This window comes from Capsicum annuum, chromosome 6 (genome assembly GCF_002878395.1).
Source record: "Capsicum annuum cultivar UCD-10X-F1 chromosome 6, UCD10Xv1.1, whole genome shotgun sequence".
Lineage (NCBI taxonomy): Eukaryota > Viridiplantae > Streptophyta > Magnoliopsida > Solanales > Solanaceae > Capsicum > Capsicum annuum.
The window spans coordinates 62,647,337-62,664,483 of NC_061116.1; the positions used below are offsets into that span (position 1 = coordinate 62,647,337).

Sequence of the window (17,147 nt, forward strand, 5' to 3'; positions counted from 1 at the left end):
ACTTTTGAAATTCATGTAAACATGCAAAGTTATAAGAAGTGAGTGATTCTTTTTAATTAATATTTATGTCCCATGTAAAATCTATGAATTCGATATCCTATTACTTTGGAATAATTTGTCTTGATAAGATTCAGAATGTTTACCTAAAAGAGAAAAGTCTAGACAAGTTACTTAATTTAATGCATAACAGATGATATAATATACTTCGTAAATGTCAATAATACTAGACAATTTTTATTGAAGAGATTAAAAATATTAGATGTGTATACACACACATATGTATGCATGAATGTATGAATGGATGTGTGTGTGTATTAATATTTTAATTTTTAACCTATTTGTTTGTATTCGATGTTTACTTTTAATGTCAATCCATTTCTCATCTTCATCACATATGGGGCACAAATTTCATCATGTCTGCTATTTTAATTTTTAACCTATTTGTTATTTAATTGATTAATGAAAACATATAGATTCTTAGTTTTTTTTATACATGTCAAGTCTATAATAATTAAATAATAAAGCAATTCATCGAGATGCTAAATTATTTATCTGTGAAATAATACATGTTGAATGCAATCTTGCATGTATGGATATTTGCTCCTTTGGGTGAACCTAATAACCATAGTTGTTCTATTACTAAATGACCTCCTTTTTAAAAATATCTATAACAATTATATAACACTAACTAATATTATTTGCTTACATCAGAATTGACGAAGTCGCCAAATAGATTGGTTTAACTTCAATGCTACAATCAAACTTGACATTATTCACAGTGGTCATTTTCAAAGAGGGAGATCACTTATGACACCTAATTACTTGCCGCAGAGTGAGGCTAATGAAGGTGATAGTCTATATGTTGTAATTTACCTTAAATACTCAAGCACTCTCTTTACAGTTGAATGAAGCTAAAGTGTGAATGCATGTTTCAAGAAATTACACAAACAATCAATGTGTTGTATTTGATTACTGTTGCTATAAATATAAAAGGAGCTCTACCAATGTATTTTATATTAGATTGATATTTATGTTGTATTTTATGGAAAACTACTATTTATGTATTTTGAAAATTGTATACGATGTTAGTTTATTAATGGCCATCAATGACATATACTGTTAGAATGAAAATATAAATTAAAATATAGTAGAATATAGAGATGTAGGAAGAACGGGTTAGCGATGCGTCAAAATATTTACATACTTTTAAATTATATTTTAAGAGTAAACATATAATATTAAACGAACTTATTGAAAAATTGGACAATTGAAAAAATGAGAACAATGGAATAAATGTTTCTTTTTTTAAAAACAAAAAGAACATTTCTAATATAAGATAATGACTACATAGTTGATATTTTATAAAGAAAAATGAAATCGATTTTATTAAACTAAATGTATAATTTGCTTCCTTTAATTTTATAAAGATGTTAATTAGATGTAGCATATTGAAATAATAAATGACATTTGATATTTTATTAAAATATACATTCAAATAGACTAACAAGCAAGATCGGAATTTAAGAGCCCCGTTTGAAATTGTTGTTAGCAAATTACTTATTTGAGAGCACTTTTATAAAATAACTTTTCAGAAACGTATTTTTGAAAAATAATTTGTGTTCGGTAAATTCATTTGAAAAGTATTTTTGATAAATAGATTGTGTTTGGATAATATTTTTCAAGAAGTACTTTTGAGAGACTAATAATTGAAAAGGACATATATCAATAGATTTTTACTACTAAAATTATTTTATAGAGAAAATTTATTTAAAATAACTGTAATAATATTTTAAATTTAAATTATTTTTAATTTAGTTTAAATATTTATTATAAAATTTTCAATCAATATTTATATACATAGATACATTAAAAAGTATTAAACAATGATATATTACTTAAATAATTTAAATATTACTTAAAAAATCAAACAAAAATAAATTTAAAATTACTTCATAAATTAAATCATTACATATGAAAAAATTCACCACATGATAAAAAAAATGTCACTTTTCATGAATTAATTATTTAAAAATAAACATTTGAGAAAAAATTTACAAGTGCTGCAAAAATACCATTTGATCTTGCAATGTGATTTGCCTACCATTTATTATCATTCATAATAAAAAATAATGAGTTATATATTCTTTGATCATTATTATCAATGATATTTTTTATTTTGTTTAAGAAAAATGAGCAAAAATAAAATAATAATACATAAATCAAAGAATAAAATAAATAATTATGATATAAATATGAAGTGTAAAATTTTCAAGTCAAACTTTAATCAAAATTATATAAGATATGCTAATTAATTAATAAGAAATATATATATATATAGAGAGAGAGGGGTATTTATGTGTGTAAGTGAATGAAATATTTTTGTCACAAAAATCTCATTCGCTGCTTTTGCTTTTTTTTTTTTTTGAAAAGCAGAATTTTCTGTTTCTTCTCAGAAGTATAAAAACTATTAGCTTCTTTTTAAAAGTATTTTTGCAAGTTACCAAATGTTCTTCTTTTTTTATTTAAAAGAAATTGTCAAAAAAAATTAGCTCTTTTTTTTTTTTAAGAAAAAACATTACCAAACAGGCTATTAACATGATTTTATCTCTCTTTTTTTCTCTAATATTTTTCTCCATCGCGTACTAATTAACAGAAAAAACGAGTCGTCGTATTATATTTAAATTGAACAACTCCCGATAAAGTAAGACAATTTGGGGTAAAGTGTATGCTGTGTTTCAATCACTCTTCACTTTCCCGCAAAAAAACTGATCCATACATGAAGCTGAAGATCTGAAACTAATAAGTTTACCCACCAACGACAAGGTTTCTCTCTGAGATCGATCTTTACAGGTTCCCCTATTCTTCCGGTCTTTCCATGTTATATACAGATGCTAATTCAACTCTTCATCATTTAGGTCTTTCCCTCTTTTCAATTTATTCTTTGATATTTTGATTGCTTATCCTTTTTCTGCTAGTTCTAGGGTTTTGCCTTTGGACAATTGCTAATTGTATTGTTGACTTTTCTCTAAATACTCCCTCTATCCCATATTAGTTTTACACTTTACCCTTTGTATGTCCCATAAGAAATCATAAATAAAAATGGTAATTTTACTAATTTACTGAGGACATGACCCTAGATAGATAGGAAGGTGTGGAGGTCGTGGATAAGGGTAGAAAGCTAGTGTGAGTGTGTGGGGTGTAGCAAGCGGTTAGGTGAGACCTTGTGTTGCCGGGCTAGTAATCTTAGAAATCTTAGTATTCTTAGGTGTCTTTGGTATGTGCGAGTATGTTACAACTAGGTAGGTGTCCTTCGTATTTTTTTGCATACTTCTTATTTTCTCTCTTTCGTGTTGCCCTTATTTATCGTACGTCATATTTTCTCTGTTTTCTAGTGACATTATTTCTTATCACGGATTTTCTGTTGCGTCATTCATCCCCTTGTTACTGCTCTGTATCTCGAGCTGGGGGTCTATCGGAAGCAACCTCTCTACTTCTTCGGAGGTAGCGGTATGGTCTGCGTACAACTTACCCTCCCCAGACCCTACTTTATGGGAATACACTGGGTTTGTTGTTGTTGTAACCCTTAAGATACTTTATTGGAACTTTACAAATAACTTATTATACTTAAAATGAATTAATCGTAATGGTGAGATGGGAAAAATGTAATTAATTCCATCTTGGTTTTGTAAATTGACAATTAATTTAGGACAAATATTTACAAGTAAGGTGGACAACTAATATGGGACGAAGGGAGTATAGCAATTTGTGCACCTGTTTGGTACTTTTGTTTGCAGAGGGAAGAAAATCTTATGTATATTTTAAGTAACTGTTGTTAAATGAGGATCACTGGCGAGTTGAGCATTCCATTGGTAAAGTTTTGGTATCTGCTCAGTGGAATCCATAACTTGCCACAGTAATTCAACAGCAAAAACATTTTAAATAGTCCCATACTAGTTGCGTTCGGCATATGAATATTCAATATCCATTATGTGAACCCATTCCAATGCTTAATAATTACTCTTTTGGGTGACATAGGTGGGGGAGTTTCACGAATCGGCTTTTTCAATACTTACCCCAAAAGAGTAGCGAAGATACTTTTGAGGATGAACTGTAGGCTTTTAACAACTTTGATCTTGAGTGTGCTGTCAGCCTGTCACTCATTTGTTGATTCATGACAATGTTGTCAAAGGCACCCTTAAGCTCTAAAATGAGGCTCAAAACATGTCTAGTGCTTTGCCTCGCTTAATGTGCGCTTTAGTGTTGTCATTAGGATCTAAGACAAACTTTTCCTTGCAGATTAGCCTTTCTTGTGAAGGCAACACTAAACAATTGGTATTTCACTTTATCGTGAAAAAAATTCAATTTTTTTGCCAGTATATATGTTAGTCATGCGTATATTTGTTAGTCCTGGGATAATATATATATATATATATATATATATATATTAATATTAATATGTTCTTTTGCTTTCTATTTGTAACCTTTTTCATTATAACTCACTCTCTATCTGCACTGTGCTATTAAATGCCGAATTGATCCTTGGGATTTTTTGCGCTCTTGATAACGCTGAGACACTTTACTTGAGGAATAATCTTGGATTGTTTTGCTTTTGATGCAGATTTCTGCTTTAAGCTCCACTACCTATCAGAATTAGGTCGACTGTTTGCAGTATACTCAGTTGCAGCCATCAATTTTGAGAGCAAATGATCAATGCTTACTTGTTCTAATGAAATTCTTGGATTCTGTTAGCTCAGAGAAAGATAAATATATTCGCCATGGGCATAAGCTACTTGTCAGTTTCAGCATTCTGCACTGTTCTGAGCTATGTCGGACTCCAGTGTTGGATGGGAATTTCAGTTGAGAAACTAAAATCGGAAGGGCTCATTGGGGAGAGCATTATCAACTTTGGGAATGAAAGCCGCACATTAGAGAACCTTTTAGGTTCACAGACAACAATTGCTCTGGGAGCGAATTTTGCAGTCAACGTATTTATACTGCTGGTTTTGTTTCTTAAGGTACTTATTCTTTGCACAATGTGATGAATGGTTATGACTAATATTGTTACCATGGGCTGGGAAATTTCAAACACTTCATTAACTTTTTGCTTTTAAAGCTATGGGTAAATGAGGAACCGGTGCGTGCTCTTGTATAATGGAGTTAGTCTGGTATTCAGTATCTTCAATATACCTGTGGGTAATTCTTAACTGCTTGTTTTTCCATCGTCAAGGGCAATTGTTTGCTCATGAGGAACATGGTAGTGGTATGAGATTGACCATATTAGATTTAGTTTTACCTTATAATTTAGTTTTAGATAACACATTTAAAAAAAAAGAGGGAATCCCACTTGAGATATTTAAATGTAAAAGTAATCCTAGCCAGATTGATTTCATTGATCCGGCATAACCTTGCGGTCCTTACTCCTTAAAGATGACCCTGTCACTTATTGCCCTTTTTTCTAATTAAAAAAGGAAAAGTGACAGGGTCACATGTAGCGACTGTAAGGTTGTTGCCAGAATAAACCCTAACCATCTTATACAAACTGGCAGCTCTGGAGGTGAAGCGGAAGAGTGGAGCATGGTAGTTCTCTAGTTGATACCAAAAGTCTCAAGCCAAATAGTATTTAAAGATATGATTTTGAAGGCAGGAGAACGAGACCTAGATGTTTCACAAATACTTTGTGGAAGAAAATGATAAGTTGCATTGAGAAAGTAGCAAATGAAGTTGTAGGTGTGTCTAAAATTTCCAAGGGGCTGTCTTGCTCACCGATAAGTTAATGCGAAGATTATAATACAAGGATTGGGATTTATTATTACAGTTATTTAGTGTATATGTATTTTTTGGTAGATGATGGGATCCTTGCATTAAAAATGAGATAGACAATATATATGCTTTTTAATTGCTTAAACTCGTGTTTCCAATTATCACATTGGAGTTTCCAAAGGTACGAAGAAGTGCTTTGGAAAGAGGGCATTTTGTCATTCGGTTTGTTTTATCTAAGTATAGATAATCATTGAATAGTTATACCACATTGAATGTGACCAAAAAATAATACAATAATTATTGTATAAAATAATACGAATATTAACGATGCTGAATTTGAATGGTAATCAAACGGAGTATAAAATAGTACAACTTTTATACATAGGTTACTTTTCATACTACTTGTGACCAAGCAAAATGTCACGACCCGAACTAGGGCCTGGCCGTGACGGACATCCCAAACCATGAAGGCCCGGACGTCCTACTCTATCTGATCTGGTAATCATGCACAACATTCATATAATAAAAGAAAATGCGGAATTATAATCTAATACGGAAACATGGTCATACTCTGGATTCAATTTAACCATACGGAATAAAATCCGAAATCAACTAAACAACTTCTGGAACAGTCTGCGAAATCTCTACTACATGATCTAAAGATAACTGTCTGAAAAGCTGGGACAAGGCCCCAGTAGAGCAAAACAAATGAATAACATAATCTGAAATGACAGGCCTTCTGGAACAAAGAAAGCTCACCACTACACAGATCACTTCTCCCTGGATACTCTACTGATTAGCCAGACCCCTAGACTGAGCCTCCGAACCTGGGAGGTAGGGGGTCAATACGATTGTACTGGTACGCAGAGCAAATCCAAAATAATAATTTATATTCAACATAGATGAGAGCAATTTAAAACATTTCATAAACATATCATATAGTAAGAAATCTCATGGGCATTTCTGAAAGACTCTGTGAAATCATCTGAACTCTGTGATACTCTTTGTTTTACTTCTGGGCTAGGTGGTATATCCTACAACTCTGAAATTCCACGAGCTATATGGAATCCACCATTGACTCGGCGGGGAAGCCTCCAACCTAAGTGTGCTGCAAGGGTTGGATCCTCTGACTCTGCTACGCCACACGGCCGTCGCCAGCGTAAAATAATATACCCGGATCGGCAAATCACGGTTTTAGGTTAAGAGTTACTTGAAGTCAAACCCTCTTCAGGCAACCACCTAGCTCTCTTTATGCTCATTTTTAACTCTTTAAGACATGCATTCTCCGAAGACATACTTTGAAAACTCTAACTCTGTTATGGCATACATTTATATGGTATCGTCATACCATTGACTTGCAAGTCACATTCTTTGAGCCATTTAGCAAATTATATCTCTGTTCTCAAAACATGGAATTTAGGACCACCATATCAACAATTCTTTTCAAGAAACTCATTCTTTAAAACTCATGTAAACATATGCAAGGAAACTCTCTTTGTCAACATTTCAAGAATTCAAGGTGGTCATGTCAAAGTTCTCAATTACATGCATTTCTTTTTCTTTAACTCAAGAACATCATAGTAACATCAAGAAACCCTCTCATTATTTCTAAATCATGTTTCAATTGCTATGACATTGAGAAACTACTTTCAAATCACAAGGCATGCATTTCAACTCTTTTCCGACAAAACCATAATCTTTAATTCAACATACGAGAGGGGTTTCATAATATGTGCTCTCTCAAATGTGCTCTCAAACAATCTTCAATCTCAGTTTTCATACATATACATATACTTGTAAATCAACTCAAGGGGGAAAGACCTAAAGGCCAAATCAACAATATCATAAAAACATTTATAATGCATAACTAAAACATAGATTCCAAAAACCCCTTTAAAATTCATGCTTGATAATCTTTAAATCATGATCTAGTGTTTACAAGCCTATGTAGTTTTTAGGATAAACCCCACGTACCTTGAATTATGAACTTAGTGACTGATTCTTGAAGCCTACGGTTTGGGGATTCCAAATCTTCTCTCAGTTTCGAAAACTCACGGTTGAATCTTGAGTTAATTGGGTTTTTAGTTTGAAACCCTAGAGAGTGTTCTTGTGAATTTTTGAAGGAAGTATGAATAATGTGGTCACTTGGGAGTATAATCCCATGTTTAAGCTGATAAGGGGGTGGAAAATACCTAATATATCCTTAATGAGACGGAATAAAATATAACTGCAAGCCCGATTTTTTGGGCCACCGCGACGTGCCACAATCGCGGTGGCTCACTGGAAATTGACGAATGGGATTCTTAGGGTCACCGCGACACGGAGCCATTGTGTTGTCCCATTGGTTGGAACCTGGAACTTCAGAGTGACGCGCCAAAATCGCACTAGGCTACTGGAATTTGACAATTGTTAAATAGACCCCCTCCCTGACGCGCCAAACACTAAAATTACGGTGTTTTTCGACTAGGACTTAAATTAGCCATAATTTCTTGCTCGGGTATCGGATTTGGGCAAATCTTAAATCGGTGGAAAGCTTATCAAATTTCCCATGTGAAGAAAAGTCGAAATTAGGAAAAATTAATTTTCTAGTCTTTAACTCTAAGAGCATATTACCACGAGCTAACTCATGGACGATGCGGGGTGTTACACGAACTCTCAACTAAAACAATCATGACAGTGGAGTAAGGATGTGCAAAGAGTTATTTAAACAAAAAGATAGTAGGCAATAAGTACCAACGATAGAAGACGGAGAAGCTTCGAAAATGTATAAGAGGTCAAAAAAAGAATCTAAGCAGGCGATTAGTGAAGCTTGAGGTAAAGTCTTAGATAGATGAGTTTTACCTTAAGTAAGGGACGTGGCAAAATAACTGCACCGGGTGTAACTAGTGGTCAATGAAGTGAGAGGAGAACCATGAGGTCTCAGGTTCAAATCTCAGCGAAGACAAAAGCACTAGGTGATTTCTTTCCATCTTTCTAAGCCTTGGTGGACAGAGTAACCTGGTATGTTCTGGAGTTGGGAGGTAGCAGCCATCCCGTAGAATTAGTCTAGATGTGCACAAGAAGGCCTAGACACAACAGTTAAAACAAGAGGATTCCAACTAAATTTGAGAGGAGATAGTGTGATCAAACAAAGATGAACATTCTACTTCAATCAATTCTTCAACTAAAATCATGAGAACTTGAACTTTTTTGATTTTCATACATATGTGGAGAAACCTTAGTAACACTCCATAGAAATAAGTGCTTAGCTTAGGAATGGGAAAACTGAGCATCAATCAAATAAGTAGGTTTATTTCAAAGGAAGCTTTGTTTTCTCAAATTATCCTTGAATTTCGCCTGAAGCCTGACCTACCATTTTTCTCAGCAAAATCACAGCTCCTTATTGCAATTGAATTCAATATGCCGGTTAATTTGTAGAGACCCGATCATCCAATTCGCTCCAACAGACGGTCATGTTTCTGTAGTAAAAGCAACTTCGTCACTTTCGACTTGACTTTTTCTTTAGCCTTGCGGCTTCGAGATTCTAGTAGTGCTTTCTTAAGGCCTATAACCACTCTGCCTAAGAACCAATCAAGTTAGATGATCTCAAGGCCCCTTACCAACACGCTCTCAGTGAGGCTTCTGGATTGGCTTCAAAGGATTCTCTCTCATGGATTTCTCTTCTATTTAAGACTTTTTGAATATTGAATCTAATTATCCTCCGGTCCTGGTTTTCGGGGATTCTATTTCGATCTAAACCCGGAAACCCATATCTTTATACATGAAATTACTTTTTTTCTTTTAAGTTCAATCATGAATTCTGTCCTGGTTCTCTTGAGGTATCTAATAACCTTGCTTCTGCTTGCTGCTGGAGAACCTCTCCTTGCTATTGACCATTTATTATGAAATTACTTTTTTTAAGCTCAATCATGAATTCTGTCCGGGCTCTTTTGAGGTATCTAATAAACTTGTTTCTGCTCGCTGCTGGAGTACCTCTCCTTACTATTGCCCATTTATTATGAAATTACTTTTTTTAAGCTCAATCATCTCTTCAGGTATCTAGTAACCTTGCTTCGGCTTGCTGCCCTCTCCGGCATACCAATAAATTATGGAATAATTATTGCCCATTTATTATGGAATAATCTCTTTAAGACTCGTAGAGTGGCATACCAATAAAAAGAAAAGCTTTATCGGATTGGAATCGATGGCTTAAGCCTCTTTATTAAGGGCCTTTAAAGACCAGCGATAATCGGACGAGGAAGGACTTTCTTTCACTCTCCTTGAATAAAACAAGTTTGCGCCCTAAAGTCTCCTCATCCCACAGACACATCTTGACTATTAAAAGCAGAGAGACACATCACGCCTGCTAAAGGACACAAACATAGTTGAGTTAGAAAAACATGTGATTTATCTGGTATGTGAAGCCTTATTTCAGTTATTTGTTATGTTACCAGTTGCTGGGGCAACAACTGATGCAGTTAGACATAATAACGGGAACTTCTATATTCTTCCTCTTGCTTTGTGCTGTTTCTTCTGTCCTTGATGAGCCTTTATGTTGGAGCTCCTGTGCTTTCCTAGCTCCTTTGTGAAGGGACCAAGCTCATGTCATAGTGTGAGTTAGCTGAACTTTGCCACTGATTGGCGTAACTGTGCTATTGGGCTTCAGAGGATAGAATTTACTATGGGTTTCTATTATGCTTTTGTTTATTCTTCTCTCTTCTTCAGACTAGGGTATATTCTCTTCTTTGGTCCACTATAGAATATTTGGGTTACTCATGCAAAAACTCACAAGTTTTGGCTCCCAAATTTCTCTCTGTTTTATTTTGGCTATTTAACTCTTCAGTTCTTGAATTTGAGAAGAACTACCTGCCCCTCCAATTTGAAACTAAAGTCGGCAGTCACGCCTCCACATGCCTCATACAGACCCTTCCAACCATTGCTCCTCTCAGCGTGTTCACTTCGTCTTCCTCCTTTCTTTGTAAGTTTGAGAGAGTATCATAGTGAAATAAGTTGACTATGAATGGAAAAATGATTATTTCATCCACCACAGCAATATCTAGCTAATATCTTCTTAGCTCTAGTAATTGTTGCCTCATCAATCTTGACCATACACCAATCTTAATGTCAACATCTCTACGTTGTGTGGAATACCATAGATATAAAGTGAACCTACCAGTCTTGCACATATCTTCTTTTCTTCAAATCCTTTCCTACTGCACCCTTTACTTTACCAGTTTTCCATAAGTTTGTTCTTTCGTTCTACAGTTTCAACAAAATCTGCTCTTTCTTCTGATTATCCACCCTTGCTCTCCTCACTTCGTCCTTTGGTGGCAATTTGATTAGTAATAACCTCCTTCTTAGCTTCGTTGATCCATCTACAATGGACTCAAACCAACAATCCTTTGAGAACCTCTGGATGTTCCTTCTAACAACGTCTAAACCATTGGATTCTATCACAAGAATCCTCTCCTGCTTCATGGGCCTAATGTCCCTTGTTCCTTTTGTAATATAGAGACTTTGTCTCCATGTTAGAATGTTTGCAGCTCATGTATATCTTCAAACTTTCAATATTGGGACAACATTAGAGATGTCTCCACAAATAACATTATTTTAACTCTGAAAATCAGGATCCACGTACCGAATCACAGTGTATGTAAGAATAGATGAAACTGATTAGGCTTGCACCAAAACCTTTACTATTTTCTCTATATTTCTTTTCAATGTTGCGTGGATAAACTATTGTTCTAGGATTCTATTATTTGTTCTTTGAGATGTAATTTGGACTCCTTATATTGTAATCCAGATAGGAAGTATGTGGTTACTAGTTTCAGGAAAGAATACAAGTGCCCCTAGTCTGATCTTAATTTGATCTAGTTGGTTTTCTACACAGATTGCGAGAAACTATTTGAATGATCATTGTATAATTTATTTGAGTTTGGTCAAAATATATTAAAATACTGGTTGAAAATTGTGAAAAGGGTGTAAAGATATCATGAAGATAGTATAATGTTATCATTTATCAGGAAAATGTTGACTTTGTCTCCAACTGTTATCATTTTTAGGGCGGCAAAGATGCCCGAAGCTTGGAGACGGAGTACGATGATTCCATTATATAATAACAAGGGGGACATTTAGAGTTGCAACAACTATAGGGGTATCAAGTTGTTGAGTTATACTATGAAGGTTTCTAAAAAAAGTGGTAGAGTTGAGGCTGTTGTGGATCGTGACTATTTTCGAGAATCAGTTTGATTTCATGTCAGGTTGCTCGACTACTGAGGCCATTCATCTCGTGTGGAGATTAGATTAGTGGAACAGTTTAGGGAGAGGAAGAAGGACTTGCACATGGTATTCATTGATCTTGAGAAAACGTATAACAAAGTTCCCTCAGAATCGTGGAAGTGCTTGGAGGCTAGAGGGGTGCCTGTGGTGTACACTAGGTCGATTTAGGACATGTACGATGACGCGAAGACTCATGTGAGGACTGTAGGAGGAGATTCAGAACACTTTCCTATTTTGACGGGGTTGCACCAGGGATTGACCCTTAGCACGTTTTATTTGCCTTGGTGATGAATGTTTTGGGGCGTGTCCAAGGGAGGTGGTGATGAATGTTTTGAGGCGTGTCCGAGGGAGGTGCCTTGGTGTATGTTATATGCTGATGATGTCGTACTGATTGACGAGACTCAGGGAGGAGTTAATGATAATTTAGAGGTTTGGAGACAGATTTTTGAGTCTAAAGGATTTAGGCTGAGCAGGACCAAGACTGAGTACTTAGAATGTAAGTTTAGGTATTTGTCGCATGAGGCTGACGGGGTAGTGAAGCTGGATTCTCAGGCCATTTAGAAGAGGAAGAGTTTCAAGTATCTTAGGTTTATGATTCCGGAGAATGGTGAGATTGATGAGGATATCATGCACCGTATTGGTGCAAGGTGGTTGAAATGGAGGTTCGCTTCGGGAGTCTTGTGTTGATGTGTGGTGGTTACATCTTCCCTCTTCTTGGAGAAATGCTTAAGTAAGCTGATGTGTGGTGGTTACATCAGAGCGACAGTCCGATCGGCTATGTAAGCTCGGTTTTGTCTGAATTTTTGACTGACTATGTTGAATGGAGCGGAGTGTTGGCCAGTTAAGAACTCCCCTATCCAAAAGTTGAAGGTGGCGGAGATGAGGATATTGTGATGGATGTGTGGACTTACATGGAGGGATAGGGTTAGAAATGAGATTATTCGGGAGAAGGTGGGAGTGGCTTTGGTGGAGGACAAGATGCGGAAAGTGAGGTTGGGATGGTTCGAGCATGTGATTGGGAGGTGCATGGATGCTCTAGTATGGAAGTGTGAGAGGCCGACTATGAATGGTTTTAGGCGGGGTAGAAGTAGGCCGAAGAAATATTGGAGGGAGGTGATTAGGCATGACATGGAGCAGTTACAGCTTACTGAGGACATGCCCCCTTGATAGGATAGTGTGGAGGATGCGGATTAAGGTAGAGGGTTAGTAGGTAAGAGTACGTCCGTAATAGTAGGGAAGAGTGCTTTGTTTGTGTCTGTGCCTGTAGTTTCTTGTAGTCTCTTGTTCGTGGTGTTCTGGTGATGTTTATGATTGCGAATAACTAGTTTATATTATTACCTTGTGGGTGTCTTGTTTTCTTTATTATCTAGCGGTGTGATATCCCTTTTTGTTGTTTGCTTTTGTGTTTGTTATACTGTTATCTGTTTTGAGCCCGGGGTCTATCATAAACAGCCTGTCTACTTCATTTGAGGTAGTGTATGGATTGCGTACACTTTACACCCCTCAGACCCCTCTTTGTGGGAATACACTGGGTATGTTGTTGTTGTACCAGTTTAAAAAAAAATCATTTTCGGGGATTGATGAATAAGAAATTAGGTAAAAAGAAGGGGAGGTGGAAGATTTTCCTGACTACCTCCAAATGGACACCCTTTTAGCCATATTGAATGTCACCCTATAACAAATTCTTTAATTTCTTCTTTTGGTTTCTGGGACATTTCTTCATGTAATGACTAGAATGTCTCTGAATATTGGTGTGAATGTTAAAAATTGAACTTCTTAATGCTTCTAGTGGAATTTTTGGGAACATTATGTAATCTTTATGCACCTGAATCCTTTTCAAATATTATAGTGTATGTTTTATAACACCAGTTCTTTTCACAACTTTCTGCAGACTATATTCTTTGGAGACTTGCACTCGTCAGAAATCCGTAAGCTGGCTGAGCGCCTTATCAATTATGTTATTTCCAAGGTAAATATCTTAGTACATGAGTAGTAGGTGGTATCTAGAACCTTGATGATCTTTTTCTTTTCTTTCATCTATTGTTATGATTCAAACTCTACACATTGTGACCGATGTTAAGGAAAATCTTGCAACATATAGTGTTGGAACTTGACATTGTTTCCATTTGATTTTACTTGTCAAGATCTTTTTATGGACACTTGAAGTTGTTATATTGCTTGACGTTGAATTTATGATTAAGTAAGCTGATGTGTGGTGGTTACATCTTCCCTCTTCTTGGAGAAATGCTGGGCCAAGTGAGTATGAGCACTCGATGGAGAGAAACTAAAAGAATAGGAAGTGAGAAGCACGGGGCTCTCATTTAAAACTAGTTAATTGCCAGTTTTTGAACAACTTGGTGAAAGAAGTGAGCTTCAGCCCGGTTCATATTAGCACCTCTCAATCCTTGCTATGCAAAACCTCCATATTTATCCACAGGATTCTTCTTGTCAATGAATTGAACTAAAGATAGTGCATTGTATAAATTTTATAGGTCCATGATATATAAGACTCTGTAAGGGAGAACCTGCATGAGGATAGGGCACTTATTTTTGTTGGGCTTGGACTTGCTATGTACAATGAATTTTAATACCATGGGGTCTTCTACGTTTAGGAGTTGAAGATCTCAATTTCTTCTGATGATTTTAGCCTTCTCTGATATATTTTTCATTTGGTATTTGAAAGTTTGGAGTGTTCGAATGATATTCTTCAAAAGTTCACATCTGGTTCCGGTATGAGATGCCTACGTGAATGTTCTGAAAGGTTACAGGGTAGCTTTCCGTATCACGGTTGTCAGATTGCGTCATTTGAAATGTCATCGACATGATATCAAAGGAAGAAATTTCTCAAGTTCAAGAATTTGATGTCTCTCACTCATCCCTTAATCCTTAATCTTTGGTGAATTGCGAAGTTCACTTGAAAGTTGAAATATATAGTGTATCCTTCTCTCCAGGGAAAATGCAAGAATGGGAATAAATGGGTCTAATTTACGTTATTTATATACCCTAAACGTTCAGCATTTACCTTGCCTGCCATCTTTTCTGCTTTCATTATCCCATCACTACCATACAGTCCCAAAACATCCATTCCCTTAATCCCTCTCTTTCTTGCTATCTACAGACCTAGCATAGTTTCAATAAGAATAGTTACTGGAGCATAGGGGCATATGGATATGGATGTGTCAATGCTGGATCTGGTATTTGGTTGAGTCGATTTTAAACTGTTGGCTTAATCAGATAGGATATGTCTTGTTATCGTTTTCTTTCACTGAGGAGCGATTGCAGTTGTTCTGATTCACCTCCACAATGATCTAGAGCATTTCAAACTCAGTGCTTGAGACTTATAGCTCCATGTTTATCGTTTGCTAAATTTGAAATCTACTTTCATGTTGTCCTCTATGCGTGTAAACTTTACTTTAATATGGTCAATAAAGTCATTATCACATTCATGTTTTTCTCTAATGGTTATATTGAAAGTGTTTTTAGTATTTCTGTCTTCTGATAACTACTTCCAGGGAACTTTTCTTCCATTGGTAGTTCCTCCTACTCTGTATCAAGCAGGTCTATGGTCAACATGGCTAGCTGTTCTTTGCTTTTTAAAGGTATCCACTGTTGTGTGTTCGAAGCTATTGATATTTGGCTTGTGGAGTGTCTAACCTTGGATAAAATCTACATTTATACAGATGTTTCAAGCTTTAGCTAGGGATCGACTTGAACGATTGAATGCTTCTCCTTCAGCTACACCATGGTCATACTTCCGTGTGTATTCTGCCTTATTGCTGGTTTTCTCTGCCAACTTACTCTGGTACTTCCTAGACCTAAATCTGTTTGCTGGTGCATTACATATAGCAGTCATTTTTATTTGACGACCGTATTTAGTTTTATGGATGTAGAAGGTATTGTATGTGTGTTGTCTTTTTGTATCTTTGAACTATTGTTGTATTACCAGCAATTGTGTCTCAACGGATACAAATCTGAAGCTTTAATCCATATGACTGTTTTATGCTTTGGGAAAATTTCATCGCATGAGGTCTGCCCTTTCATGAGTGTTTTAACCTGTGTTTTTGGAAGCGTTAAGCAGGAGAAAGCGACAAGGGTCTGCTTCACTTAAGCGTGAAGCGAGAAGCGAAGCGCTAGCTTCATTGAAGTGAAACACAATTTTTGGAAAAATTTAAAATTAACACCGCACAAATAGATAAAATAACTAACTAAAGAAAAATTCACAATGATAATACCTATGAACAAATACTTCAATTTAACAAGTACTGACTAATAATCTTTCATAGAGGGAGCAAAATCAAAACCAAATTATTTTGAGCCTTAATTCAATCTGAAATTGAAACAAATAACAAAAAACAGAGAGCTAAATTTGTTTTTAAATTAACTGAAAGTATTTAAACAAACTGAAAGTATTTAAACAAACTGATTTGTATTATTAAACCAACTGAAAAAAGTATTCTTTTTATGGTTCAACTTGAAAAAGTATTTATCTAAATAATGTCTAATAATTATTCAAATAAACTGACTTTTTACACTTCAACACTTCAACGAACTGACAAAGTGTTTTTACAAATATCATTAAGAAAATATTAAATAAACTGGTTTCTTAATCTTCTCTTTGCTTCAGCGCTTGCTTTTCACAACATTGGTTTAACTACCTAGTTGGGATAAAACTGAATTATGAATATGTCCTTGGGTCGGTGGTTCGGAGTTTCTTGGGTAATGCCAAAAACTGTGAAATATTTAATGTTTTGTTGGAAAAGCGGTAATAGAAGGAGAAAACGTAAGGCTTGGAATTTGGTCCCTCTTGCGTTGATGGTGGGTTATTTTGAATGAGAGAAATAGGAGTTCTTTTGAGGGGGTAGAGTCAGTATTTCTCTTATTTTCTTTTGGTGCAACCATAAAATCCGTAGTTGTATAGAAGCATAGGTGGACTTTGTGGAGAATCAGATTTTGTAGATTCCTTACCTTTTGGTTTTTTCTGTTGTATATGGCTAGCTCGCCCTTGTTTATGAATAAATCAGCTACCTGTACAACAGTGTAAGGTTGCTGTTGTGGCAGGAAACGGGCATGCTTTGTAAATCTATTAACCATTACCAGTATCACACCTTCCTCCAGATTTGGGTAACCCT

At 35.4% G+C, this 17,147-nt stretch overlaps 1 protein-coding gene across 6 annotated transcripts in view; it reads left to right on the top strand.

Moving 5' to 3' along the window:
* Positions 1-2,628: 2,628 nt before the first annotated feature.
* The window catches only part of LOC107873370 (E3 ubiquitin protein ligase RIN2), a 57,963-nt gene continuing 43,444 nt past the window's right edge, over positions 2,629-17,147 (top strand). Inside the window, exons 1-5 of one of the 6 annotated variants that reach the window (XM_047414736.1) lie at positions 2,629-2,915; positions 4,619-5,015; positions 13,910-13,987; positions 15,531-15,617; positions 15,699-15,820. In XM_047414736.1, coding sequence (XP_047270692.1) covers positions 4,776-5,015; positions 13,910-13,987; positions 15,531-15,617; positions 15,699-15,820 — 527 coding nt within the window. In that variant the 5' untranslated portion in view covers positions 2,629-2,915; positions 4,619-4,775. The remainder of the gene's footprint in view (positions 2,916-4,618; positions 5,016-13,909; positions 13,988-15,530; positions 15,618-15,698; positions 15,821-17,147) is intronic. The other 5 variants (XM_047414737.1, XM_047414735.1, XM_016720207.2 and 2 more) reach the window with 5 other exon arrangements.